Genomic DNA, 14,351 nt, shown 5'->3' on the forward strand with positions numbered 1-14,351 from the left:
AACAACAATTGTACCAATGGGGAGAGTTCATAAACCATTGCTCCTATTTGTCACCTTTCTTATTGCTCTTTCGAGTGTTACAAGCGTGATCGCGGCCCGTACAACAAAGTTCATTAAGCCCGATGAATCAAGTCGGGTGGATGATGAGAAAATCGCTCATTTGATTCTCCATTTACCCGGTGTTCTGAGGTTCCCATTTGGCGGGCCTGGATGGGGTGGGCTCGGATGGGGTGGCCTTCCATGGGGCCTTGGTGGATGGGGCCGTGGCTGGCCTGGAGGTTTTGGTGGCTGGCCTGGGGGCTTTGGTGGCTGGCCTGGGGGTTTTGGTGGATGGCCCGGGGGTTTTGGTGGCTGGCCGGGAGGTTTTGGTGGCTGGCCATGGGGTGGTCGTGGCGGTTTTCCGTGGGTTCGTGGTGGCTTTCCAGGGGGGCGTGGCAGTCGTTGTGGTCGTGGGGGCCGTGGTGGGTTTCCGGGCCTTGCGCAAGGTAATGTAGGTGAAGCTAAGGTGAATAATAAAGAGAAGTATGGAAGAAATCTATCACCATGATTGTGTATGGACTATGTGAAGAGGTAGGTCCCAGCAGAGCCCAGTTGGACCCACAGAACTCACTTTGAAGAGAGACGTCTGCGCAGAAACCAACTGGATCCGCAGGACCCACCATGCTCAGAGACGTGACGTCCTTACGCGCAGTACGCAAGCTGTTCCCGCAGGAAATGCCTCCCAATGGTGAAGTACTCCGCCTGTTCCCGCAGCTGCGGATACAAGCCATCAGGGAAGGCCACCCGCGCAGCAAGGCTACACGCACAAGGCACTTAGCTCTCAATAATTCAGTAGTCACCTGAAGGAATGAGCAAAGCCGGGAACAATCCCGCACAAAGGCGGGAGGGGGAATACTCCCGCCCAAATGAGCCAGTCCGTACGATACTGGAAGATCTTTTGTACTGTACCTGACGAGGTATGGGCAAAAGATCTGACCAGAGATACGACAGCCCATTGACAACAGTATGGCGAGCAGCATGCTCTTGTACTGTATGTCACTATTAGCCGCTACCTACTCACCAACTCCTGTCATACCACGTGCATAGCCTGCAGTTGGTGGAAAAGGAATAGTACACAGCAGGCCTGGTCACTGTCAGCCGCTGCCTACCCACCAACTACCAGCATGGCACGTGCGTAGGCCACAGTTGGTAGAACAGGAATACTATTCAACCGGCTATACCCTCTTGGAAACCTACCTTCGGCTATAAATACCCCAAATTGTATGATCATCTCATCTTATCTTTTATCTTACATCTTATACCTGATATCTGCTCTAGCAATCTCTTAATATACCCTTATATTCAAGAGCAATCTAGTCTGATTCTCACGCCGGAGGGTGGTCACAAGGAGGTACCCCCCCCCTTCTCAGTGACGAGCTCACGGTGTCTGTTTTGCAGGTTATCAGAAGAACCATCTTTGCCGGGTCTAACCCCTCGTGGGAAACATCTATTTAACCCCCAGATTATCCGTAATCTGCCCGGGGTCGATTAGTGTTTCTTCATTGGCGCCATCCGTGCATAAAAGCTAGAACTTCATTTCTTTTCAGTTTTTTCAAACTTCTGGAAAGATGGTTAAAGAAACTCCGGTAACCACAACCCCAGCTACTAGGGGAATACCGGCGACTACACAGTTTTTACGAACACTACCCCGGTTACCCAAGCCGGGGCAAGTGCGGTAAATTTTACGAACACTACCCCAGTTACCCAAGCCGGGGCAAGTGCAGTAAACAATCGCTCACTGGGATTCACCGATACCCAGTTAGAGAGACAACGAACGAGGCTCCCCCGCCAAACACTCGATGAAGTTAAAGCGTGGGCGGAAGCACGTCAAAAAGAATTCCAAGCTGAGTTGGATGAACGCTTACGTTTACTCCAACATGCTGATGAATTCGTAGATTACTTTGACGATGATTCGGAGGAATCCGATAGTGACGCAAACCCTCGTCATAGGGCGAAAGGGAAGCGTAAGGAAACGGACTCCCAACCGAGAAGGCATTTTGGAGAAACCTTCAAACCAAAAAACGCGGGTGGAAACCCATGTGACTTCTCCAAAACATTTAGACCAACTGCGGCAAATGCGGGAACGTCCAAATTTGCAAGGGACATTGCGGAAGCAATCACCCCGAAAAGTGCCAAACAGATGTCCAACATCGGCACTTACGATGGTATATCTGATCCAGACGATCATTTAAACAGATTCATAGCGGGGGCAACCGTCAGTAATTGGACGGAACCTACGTGGTGTTACATGTTCCAAATGACGCTTGTTGGGCCAGCTAGAGTGTGGTTCGATCGTCTACCGGTCAACCACATCTACGACTGGGCAGACTTCCAACAGAAGTTTAGCCAACACTTCAGCCAACAAAGAAAGTATACCGAAGAGCAATGGACAATCCTCAAATGCATTCGAGAGGAAGATGAATCTTTGCCAGACTTCATCACTCGCTTCAACTCAAAGAAGCTAAGTCTGGGTAATATTAGCGAAAATCTTGTTCGCGCTGCTTTCATCCAGGGCGCGAACGACCCAGAGCTCATCCGCACCTTAACGGGTAAAGATGGCATGCCATCCACATGAGATGCCATCATGACAGCAGCTAAACGCTTTGCGGAAACGTAGAAGCAACTGGGTAGAGATCTCCCCCAGAGCACAAACCTCTACACCCAGAAAACAAGAGAAAACAACGTCCTTACCGCCCGACTAAACAAAAAGCGGAAGCTAGGCATTTGGCAGTCAAGGGTAAACTTTGACACCTCATCCAGCTTGCAACATCGGTTAGGCGGAAGGGATAACGTACAGTCGAACCAGAACTCCAGATGGACGCCACTCACCAAAAGCGTCACCGAGATATTCGCCACTGAGGAGCTCCCATGGCCAAAGACTCCAATAATCCGACATCGTCACAATGCTGATCGGAGCAAATACTGTGACTTTCACAGGACAAAAGGCCACAACACTGAAGAATGCACAGACGTAAAGGACATCGTCGAAGCATTTGTCAGAGATGGGACGCTCGCACACCTCGTGGCGTAACGAACGCTGAGCAGGCTGATGCGTGTAGAACCCCAGCTAGGGAAAACACGAATAAAATTGCAGCTTCAATGCCGGAGACTACATACTGCGTAAACAACGAGATCCCGAACCAGGTGCATATCGGCTCGATGGCACTCCCATCACAACAACATGGAAGGGAGCTCAATTACACAGTTTGCATGTAGATCAATTCCAAATTTGTAAAGAAAAGGCCCAGAGCCACTTCTAATGGAAATGATTCTCCTTAGAACATCGACGCTGATGATTTTACATTTATACTTATGAACTTTCCACACGGATATGCCGGTCTTCACCACATACATAAGTGTGAAAGAAGTCGTGCGTGGGGAAGGCGGCAAAACCCGCATAAACCCAAAAAACGGCAAACCTTCACGCAGGTCAGTCATAGGTAAAGTTCAGTCATCCCACTAAATGAAAGTGCCGGTCCTAACCGCACGAATCATGATAGAGGAAACTGAACACTAACCTATTAACAACCGCGCGTCGAACGGTTAATTTACTCAACACTGATATGCCGGTTTTCACCGCATAATTACGTGGAAAGTCGTTGCGTGGGGAAGGCGGCAAAACCCGCATAAACCCAAAAAACGGCAAACCTTCACGCAGGTCAGTCATAGGTAAAGTTCAGTCATCCCACTAAATGAAAGTGCCGGTCCTAACCGCACGAATCATGATAGAGGAAACTGAACACTAACCTATTAACAACCGCGCGTCGAACGGTTAATTTACTCAACACTGATATGCCGGTTTTCACCGCATAATTACGTGGAAAGTCGTTGCGTGGGGAAGGCGGCAAAACCCGCATAAACCCAAAAAACGGCAAACCTTCACGCAGGTCAGTCATAGGTAAACTTTGGTCATCCAACTAAATGAAAGTGCCCGTCCTAACCGCACAAATCATGAGAGGAAACCGAACCTATTGACAACCGCGCGTCGAACGGTTAACTTATTCAAAATACTTTAGAAAATTTCTAACAGAAGGATGAGGAAAACCTCCACGCAGGTTAGATGTAGGTAAAGTTTAGCCATCCTACTAAGTGCAAGTGACGGTCCTACCCGCACAATCACGAAAGAGGAAGCAAAACTTCAACCTATTATCTACCACGTTCAAAGGTTAACTTATTCTATACACTTAGAAAATTTCTAAAAAGATGAGGAAAACCTCAACGCAGGTCAGATATAGGTAAAGTTTAGCCATCCTACTAAGTGCAAGTGACGGTCCTACCCGCACAATCACGAAGGAGGAAGAAAAACTTCAACCTATTATCTACCACGTTCAAAGGTTAACTTATTCTAAACACTTGGAAAATTGCTAATTTAAACTAAAGTATGCATGAGCAAGTCATATAACGTTTATAAAGCAAGTCATCCAGTGAAAGTAGCGGTCTTACCCGCACAAAGATTTATATTTCATAATATTCATTACAAGAAGGGCCGGGTAACTACCCGCCTACAAGAATATAAATCTATACAAGCTAAACCTATCCTAACAGTGGGAAGGGATCTTCAGGATCAAGCTTCAGGACCACTTCCACTTGGACCAGCACCATCAGTAGAGCGTGGCGGTTCAAGGAAAGCTTTAAGGATAGCTAGCCCATCATCAGAAGCAGCAACTTCGTTCACCTTCTCCACCACCAGATGCGGGAAGGCGGCATACTGATTCACTGCTTGGTCATAAACAGCTTCAGTATCCACATCATACAAAGGGAAGTTGGAAGGCGGGATGCCTTTCTCAACGAACCCTAGACCAAGCAGGAAGCCGGCCTTTTCCCCATCCTCATGAGAAGCGTTGAGGGCTGCGCTCATGGCATCGTCGTATGATGTCTCCGTGAAGACTCGATGCACAACCTAAAAAAAAAATATACAAGTATCAAAACCTTTTCTATTTACAAAGAAAAGCGTGAAGACATTATGAAGCTAAGCTTACCTGAGACAACGCTTCTCGAAGAAGCCATTCCTTGGTAACCAGAGCTTCCTGGAGGGCAGCTTGAGCTTGGTTACGGGCGCGTTCGGGTTCACTTTTGTTAAGGTTGGCAAGCAACACTTCTTTAGCCGCAGCCTCTTCAACGCCCTTTAGCTTCCGCTCAGTATGGTCAAGCACCCCCCTCTGGTCCAAGATCTCTTGGAGCTTCTTGGCGTCTTCCATCGCCAATGCATCATGAGCCTGTTGGAGCGCCTCTAGTTTGGCTTTAAGTTCCTCATTCTCGAGGCGTAAAGGCTCAGCAACAGCTTCAGCTTTGGTGGCCCTCTCGGTTGCGTTCCGTGCAGTTTCCTTAGCCAGCCGAAGCTGTTCGTTAACAGCTTGGGCAGCCTTGGAACGGGCCTCGAGCCGGGCCTGAACTTCAACCTCGAGGGCCTTGAAGGCCTTCTCCTTTTCCGCAGCCTCTGCGGTAAGCCTCCTATTCTCCTCCCGGACAGCCCGCGCCTGAGCTACTTCTTGGATGCGAGCTGCTTTTAACTTGTCGTTTTCACGACAAAGCAGCTCGACGCGCGGCTGCATCCGGGCCAGGAGAACCCGAAGCTCATTGGGTAGCCTACCCTCCTGGTAGCTAGCCATGGCTTCCCCCAACGCACCACTGAGAGCTGCGTGACGAGCCCACTCCACGCACTCCACAGGCGTGCGAAGGGTTGTTCCTCGGCGGATGTTCCATCGTGGAACATACACTTCATTGGAATCCGACACTGCAAAAAACAAAACGCAGTTAGGAAAAGATGATAAAAAAAAGGCCAAAAGAACCCTACGCACCTGTAGGGTCGACAACAGGCCGATAGCCGCCAAACCCATCACCTGAACCCAAGGGAAATCCATCCAAGAGGTCAGGCAGATGGGAAGGAGGCAGAGGTTGGCGAGAAGCCCCAAGCATACCTGGAGGATCGGCCGTAGCTGCCGAAGTCGGAGGAGGCATGGAGGCCGCCGCGGTAGAAACCAACGGAGGTGAACTCACCGGAGGTGAACTCACAACCGTGGTCGCCGCTGCGGAAGTACCCGCAGGAATAGTCACCGCCGGCTCAGTAACAGATTCACTAAATATGGCACTGACAGCCGGCGGAGATGTCATCGCAGTTGGAACAGTTGGCTCAACTGGGTGAGCAACTGAACCAACAACTGAAGCAGGCGCAGCCGCCTGGGTCATCGCCTCAGGTAGGTTGACCAAACCTACCGTCATGGGTCCGGAGGTGCTCCTCCCCGCTCCACCCTGGAATGCGATAGCATCCACGCCTGCACAAAGAAGATATAAGTATAATGGCGGAAAGATATGAAGTTAAAAAAAAGTTTGTACTTACGGGTTTTCTTGAGCCTAAAAGTGCGAACAGGCGGGGACGAACCCGATGGAGCCGGCCTCTTCACGCCGCTCACCGTCGTTGTCCTGGGCTGCTCGGAGGGGACGGTCGTCTCAGCCTCCGGAGCAGTGGTCTTATCACCACCAGGGTTCCCTGCCAACTCCTCGCTGTCAGTCTCTGAATCAGACCGAGGCACCGGATCGGCAGTGGAGGCAACCTTCGCCTTCCCCTTCCCGCCGGCAGCCATCTTCTTCCGCACCAACGGAGGACCATCTGCGGATTCCTCATCAGAACACAAGATTAGAGGAATTCCAGCAGAGGTTTCAGCATTGAGGGGTCGAGGGTTGAATAACTCCTTACCTGGCCGCCTGGCGCTCAGGATCTCGTGGCCTGGCGGGTAGACCTCCACGAACCGATCCGCCGTCTGTTCAAGGATGGGCAACTCGTTCTCATCTAGAGCACGAGTACCCATCCGAGCGGGACTATCAGCCTCCCGCGGATGCAGGAGCGACTGCAAGTCATTCCCCTCTGAAACAAAAGAAATTAGAAGACAAACCTATATAAACAAAGAAGACAGAGCATACCGTAAGGGACAGAGTTCAAACCGTATTCGAGGACGATGGGAACCTGTGACTCCTCCTTCCACACCCGGCTCATCCCAAGCATCACCATCCCAGACTCCGCAAAGCGGTATACCGGAGTCTGGACACGGGAGATCTTGGCGAACCACTCCGCCTCCTGGTAGTTGAGGGCGTGAAGGGCGGGGAGTGCTCTCCCATTCTTAAAGGTCATCGCAAGGGGGATGACGCGAGCGGAGATATAAAAAAACTCACGCTTCCACGACCGAAGACTGCGCTCGGTAGCGCAGATCTTCAACCCCTTGATCCGATTGACCAAGGTGTACCACCCCTGGATGCACCTCCAAGAATAGAAGGTCATCAACCGGTCAGCATGGGGCTCCACGCCCAGAATGAGGCACACCCACTCAAAGTGGCGGATCTTGGCGATCGCCATCGGGTGTACCTCCGTCAGATGCACGCCGTGCCTCTCCAAGACACGGTATACAAACTTCGTCAATGGGAACCTGAGATTCCCATAAACGAAGAATGCAGCGTACACCCCTATCTTGCCCTGGGGGGCATCGTACACCGTCTGGTGTGGCTCCGGAAACTCAGGCTCGAACGGCTCGAGCATGAACTTCTGGACGATGTACTGAAAAAGCTCGGCAGGAAGAGCGCACTGGCACTCGCCAGCAGTGCTCTTGTCGTCCTTATCAGAAGTGGACGACGGATTCTCGACGAACACGTCAGACTCCTCGGCAAAAGAAGACATGTTTGGATGTACAGAAAAACGATTTCAGAAGAATGCTCGACGGAATAGTGAGTATTCGCCGGAAATCGTTTAGAAGATGAAGAGAAGTGAAAGTGTGGATTGCAAAGGACCATCTCCCCCTTTATATACTCATCGCAATTAATGCGATGAATTTAATGCGGAAGAGAGAGAAATCGCAGGTGCAATGAAACTATGACACGTGGCAAAGTGCAAGCTGGCAACAGCTGTTGAAAGGACGCGTGCCATTAATTTCGCGGCCACGCGCCCGAAAAATCGCGCCCACGCGTCTGAAAAAGCGTCTGGAATGACCATGTACTGTCACGTCACCATAACTTCCTGCACGTCCTGACACAGTCAGAAGAAACCGTCGGACAACATTTCAACAGTTTGGACAGTTCTTATCCTTTCACCAACTCTTCGAATTTCAAAATTTCAAAAAGATTCAAAAGTAAGTGGGAAAATACCCCTTACCTTGGCAACCAAGTAACTGTAAGACAGGTGCGAGTACAGTGTTAAGGCAAAACCCTTCACATACTTAGCACCTGCAAGGAATTGAAGCCAAGAATACCTCGGCGACCAAGTAACTATAAGACGGGTGCGGGTACAGTGTAAAGGCAAAACCCTTCACATACTTAGCACCCGCAGGGAATTGACGCCAGGAATACTTTGGAAGTAAAGTAACCGTAAGACGAGTGCGGGTACAGTGTCAAGGCAAAACCCTTCACATACCTAGCGCTCCGCAGGGAATTGAAACCAAGAAGGATCTTCTGGGCAATGCTTGCGGAAACGGGAATAACATCCCCGCATAGCGGGAACGTCGAGAACTACATTGTTTGAAGCTCCAAGATGGAATTGGTGGTTTTAACATAATTGATCACTATGTTCAAAACTACCAAAACCTCATGGAGAATCCACACAAGTGGGACTCAACGCTCCTGACTTGCGAGGAGGTTACAGACCTACCCGCATCATACCCAAAGATCAAGCAGGAAAGTCGGGAATTTCTGCAAGTGACATAAGGACTTCCGCGGGAAGAATCCCCATGGAAAACCTTAAAACTAAACCCTTTTCAAAAACCCTTTGCTTAAGTCCAAAAGTTCACTTCACTTATTAAACACTCATGAGAAGAACATTGGACTGGGGGGACTTGAAGAGGTAGGTCCCAGCAGAGCCCAGTTGGACCCACAGAACTCACCTTGAAGAGAGACGTCTGCGCAGAAACCAACTGGATCCGCAGGACCCACCATGCTCAGAGACGTGACGTCCTTACGCGCAGTACGCAAGCTGTTCCCGCAGGAAATGCCTCCCAATGGTGAAGTACTCCGCCTGTTCCCGCAGCTGCGGATACAAGCCATCAGGGAAGGCCACCCGCGCAGCAAGGCTACACGCACAAGGCACTTAGCTCTCAATAATTCAGTATTCACCTGAATGAATGAGCAAAGCCGGGAACAATCCCGCACAAAGGCGGGAGGGGGAATACTCCCGCCCAAATGAGCCAGTCCGTACGATACTGGAAGATCTTTTGTACTGTACCTGACGAGGTATGGGCAAAAAATCTGACCAGAGATACGACAGCCCATTGACAACAGTATGGCGAGCAGCATCCTCTTGTACTGTATGTCACTATTAGCCGCTACCTACTCACCAACTCCTGTCATACCACGTGCATAGCCTGCAGTTGGTGGAAAAGGAATAGTACACAGCAGGCCTGGTCACTGTCAGCCGCTGCCTACCCACCAACTACCAGCATGGCACGTGCGTAGGCCACAGTTGGTAGAACAGAAATACTATTCAACCGGCTATACCCTCTTGGAAACCTACATTCGGCTATAAATACCCCAAATGGTATGATTATCTCATCTTATCTTGTATCTTACATCTTATACCTGATATCTGCTATAGCAATCTCTTAATATACCCTTATATTCAAGAGCAATCTAGTCTGATTCTCACGCCGGAGGGTGGTCACAAGGAGGTACTCCCCCCCCTTCTCAGTGACGAGCTCACGGTGTCTGTTTTGCAGGTTATCAGAAGACCCATCTTTGCCGGGTCTAACCCCTCGTGGGAAACATCTATTTAACCCCCAGATTATCCGTAATCTGCCCGGGGTCGATTAGTGTTTCTTCACTATGGAAGTTATGCAGCTTATATGAAATAATGTTACCTCGTACAAGTTAAACAGATTCATGTATCTATGTCTATGTTCCTGTTCCTAATCGGGTTCCTTATTATTTATTGATATTAATAATTACATTTATAATAAATTATGCTTCTAATAATGTACCCAAAGTTTTGGTGTTAAGATTTTTCTTGTTCTTTGAAATTTTTCTATATTTATGAATTATATGACCCATATTTAATAAATAATTGTGATTTAACTTGAATAATTGATGATGTTAACTCATTTACATGTTGTGTTCTGGCTATCTCAAACGTATTCAATAAAAGGTAGGTTAAAAAAACAGATTAAACGCGTCAAAATTTTGAAAGTTATCAGCAACTGTTAAGTAGTTCTTTGCCGATGAAACGAATATAATAATTGTCATAAAGTTATCACTCAGATTGTGCGAAGCCGAACTCACAAACTTCATTTAAGGGTTGCAATCAGTAAGCCAATGATAGATTCAATAATCAATATTCAATAATAAAGCAATACCAAAACCTAAAGATTAAGCCTATATTATATATACTGACAACTGTTTAGTCTGAAATTATATTTTTTTCAACTGTTTTTTCAAACATTTTATAGATAACATTCATATGGTTCTACAAACATAACACAGAAAGATTAAAACACGATACAAAAACCACTCTAATCAGGAAACTATATGAAACAGATTAAAAGAAGAAAGAAAGAAAATGCAACAAAACAAGAAGAGAAGCATTAATATACTTATTTTTTTGCTGGTTTTTTCCTCCATTCAGTGCGACCCCTGTTTAGTTCAAGACCATCACCAGATGACCTTAGCAGATGCAAAAACTGGCTTAAATTTTCACCATCAGGCTTCGAATTAGCACTACCGTTGGTTCCTTCCAAAAGTGATGATTCAGAACTCGTGAGGGAATCGACCACATCATCATGTTGGCATTCACGCCTGTAATCTAAGGTGATGGTTTGTAGTTCATGAGTGTCGATCACTTCTTGTGGGATGCTCTGTAAAAGAATCAAACTTATTAATATTTTTAGCTAGAGGTTATAATTTCAACCCGCTTACTTATCATGGGTCAACCGGTTTGATGTTTTATCTCTACCTAGTCCAAATAAAAAAAAAGTTGGCTGAAAAGGGTACGGGTCAAATGAGTCCAACAGGTTAACAACCAAGGTCTATTTTTATTGTAATAATATTATTTTGTAAAAACATAACTTAGGTGTTAAGTATTCATTAAAAGTTGTAAAAATGGATGCAAAAGTGTGTTTGGATTGTTCCAATCTATTTCAACCCGTACAGAACTGACCCATTTCAAACAATCCAGTTTGACGGGTTAAAACTGTTCAACCCGAACATGAAGAATATATTTATTTGTGACATATATCGTAACCCGCAGAGACTTAAAATCGGGTAACACGAACACGATCTGTTTAACTCATATATCTGAATGTGTCAAACTGCTGGCAGTTAGTGAGCAAGATGTTACATGCTAATCTAGTTGGTGGTTGTAAACAAATGGGCTGACCTGTTTAACCAAACAGGTTGGCGGATCGACATGTTTAAATACACAGATTAACCAGGTCAATCAGAACACAATCCCGTTTATTAAACGGGTCGTGTTCGGGTTGTATACAACTTCTTATGTGACCAAAACCAACCAGCATATACTCAGACCAAGTAAATCATATGCAGTAATGTGAAAGTAAAAGTGTAAAATACAATAATATGAACAAGATATGAAACATTAAAATCTTTTACCAACCTCGAGAACCCATCCAATGTAGGTAACATTGTTAACATGCCTGTTCATATCCAGATCGGCTCTTCTTGGCTGTATAATCCAAAGCGTGTTAACTTCTTAACATTTGTAACAGAAAAATATAGCTTATATCTAGAACACATTTCAGTTTACCACAAGTCCTAGTGTTGAATGTTCAGCAGGATCTTCCAGTTTTGCAATTTTCTTCAGGCTGTTATTGTTCTCTTCAGGAAATGCTAATCTAGAAACCAAAATATAATCCATCAGTTCACTAAAACAAAAACCTTTTTATTCAGAAACGTATTTTGTAATTTTCATTGAACAATTAACCTCAGTGTCTTGGGACAATATATTAAATATTCATCTCTTATATCATCATTGACTTTCTGCAGTCTTCTAGTATCTGAATTCATCATCACCCACTTGCTGCGTATTAATTGGAAATGGTCAGCTTACAATTATAATTCTACATTAATAATTTTTTTATAAAGATTAAGAAAAGAACTTAAAAACGCACCTTGTAGCCCTTCCAATAACCTCACCGTTGGAATGATCTTTGATAATCCAATCACGTCTAGTCCCAATTCTTCCTTCACCTTGACACCAAGTCTCAATTTCAACCACATCACTCCTATCAATTATATAAAATAATATTTCAAAAAACAATAAGATAAGTCAAACTATAAGTTTAGATTGAATTAGTCCACAATGTTACCAAGCAGGATATCTATAAATTTCAATGTGCATTCGTGAAGTGACCCATATGAGATGCAATTTCCTCATAGTTGTTGTGGTTGCAAATCCATCTGTTGAAAATCCAACACTCTGAGCATGATTTCCTCCAACTTCCTACAATATGCAGAAATTCATCATCTAAATATATTTATCATAATAAACTTCTTAACAAGAAATATGTGTTTTCTAATTCACGAATTACTACTAAAACATGCAAAAATTCATCATCCAAATACACATAAATCTTAATAATTTTCTTAACATTTTCTTATTCACCAATGAAACCAAAAATATGCAGAAATCATCATCTAAAATTCTAAACGTATAAATCTAAATAAATTTCTTTACAGGAAATATGCATTTTCTAGTTCACGAACAACGCCTAAAGTATGCAGAAATTCATCATCTAAACCTATAAATCTTAAACGTTCTTAAGAAGATATATGTTGCATTTTCTAATTCACCAAAAAACCTAAAATATGCAGAAATTCATCATCTAAATGTATAAAATTATAAATCTTAATAATTTTCTAAACAAGAAATATGCATTTTCTAATTCACCAATTACACCAAAAATATACAAAAACTCATCATCTAAAATCTAAATATATACATCTCTATAATTTCCTTAACAGGAAACATACATTTCCTAATTCACCAATTAAACCTAAAATATGCAGAAATTCATCAAAATTTCTCAACAGGAAACATACATTTTCTAATTCATCAATTAAACCTAAATATGCAAAAAAATAAAATAAAAAATTATCATCTAAATATATACATCTTTATAATTTCCTTAACAGAAAACATGCATTTTCAAATTCACCAATTAAACCTTAAATATGCAGAAATTCATCTAAATTCTTAACACAAAATATACATTTTCTAATTCATCAATTAAACCTAAATATGCAAAAAAAAAAAAAAAAAAAAAAAATCATCTAAATATATACATCTCTGTAAATTCCTTAACATGAAACATGCATTTCCTAATTCACCAATTAAACCTTAAATATGCAGAAATTCATTTAAATTTCTTAACACAAAATATACATTCTCTATTTCACCAATTAAACCTAAATATGCAAAACATAATAATAATAATAACAAAATAAAAAATTATCATCTAAATATATACATCTTCATAATTTCCTTAACAGAAAACACACATTTTCAAATTCACCAATTAAACCTAACTATTACTTATTAGTTAAAAAACACTGAAAACCTAACCTGCAACAAATTAGCAATGGTTTCCACGGTAGCAGTCTTATTAATCCCAACCTCATAACACCTAATAATAAACCTCTCCTTATAACTCAACCCATCCTCCGTCAAACTCCCCATACGTAACCGATCCGCTAGGGTTCCATCCTTCTTCAAATCCACAGCCACACTCGTCCTCTGTTCGTCCGTCTTCACCGCCATTACCGGCGCACATTTCCGATACAACGACTGACACGCAAAACCGCTGCTTCTTCTTCGGCTCGAAATATCCACGGATCGGAGGTTAGGTACGGACCGAGTGGTTGTTACGTCGGTGTACGCCGCCGCGGTGGCGGTTGGAAGGCCTCGTGATAGCATGGTGGAAGGTCCCCGGAGATGTGTGGTTTTGCGACGGAGTGGCGACGGTTATGTAGAGTGGAGGTTCGATATGAACGAGGTGGAAGGTGGGTTTAAGGAAATGACACTGGAGTTGCAGTTATTCACGTTTTTGCCATGATGTCAACTGTTTCGTACTGAAAGTGTGGAAGCTTTAGGCTGAGGGGTGTGGGGGGCTCTAACGGGGGCGCGAGTGGGGGCTCCAGCCAATAATATTGTGACGTGTGACAGGGAGAGAAACTGGATAAGGGGGGTGTTGGAGCCCCCGCTGGAGCCCCTGGCCCTGGTGTGGAGGGGCTCCAGCAGGGGCTCCAGCGGATTTTTTTTTTATTTTTTTATAAATGTATTAAAAAAAACGTATTATTAAAAAAACTCATAAATTATTTAAAAAAACACA

At 44.7% G+C, this 14,351-nt stretch overlaps 1 protein-coding gene across 1 annotated transcript; it reads right to left on the minus strand.

Moving 5' to 3' along the window:
• Positions 1–10,502: 10,502 nt before the first annotated feature.
• LOC143616697 (oleoyl-acyl carrier protein thioesterase 1, chloroplastic-like) lies at positions 10,503–14,103 on the minus strand. The gene is made up of 7 exons (XM_077089450.1): positions 13,586–14,103; positions 12,330–12,463; positions 12,132–12,245; positions 11,945–12,040; positions 11,768–11,855; positions 11,618–11,686; positions 10,503–10,859 (listed from the first exon to the last, which is right to left on the minus strand). Exons 1-7 carry the CDS (start codon positions 13,934–13,936, stop codon positions 10,599–10,601), a joined length of 1,113 nt encoding a protein of 370 aa, XP_076945565.1. The 5' UTR covers positions 13,937–14,103; the 3' UTR covers positions 10,503–10,598.
• Positions 14,104–14,351: the final 248 nt, after the last annotated feature.

This window comes from Bidens hawaiensis, unplaced genomic scaffold (assembly GCF_021521415.1).
Source record: "Bidens hawaiensis isolate Kalapana, Puna unplaced genomic scaffold, B.hawaiensis_p1.1 tig00048969_1, whole genome shotgun sequence".
NCBI classification, from domain to species: Eukaryota; Viridiplantae; Streptophyta; class Magnoliopsida; order Asterales; family Asteraceae; genus Bidens; species Bidens hawaiensis.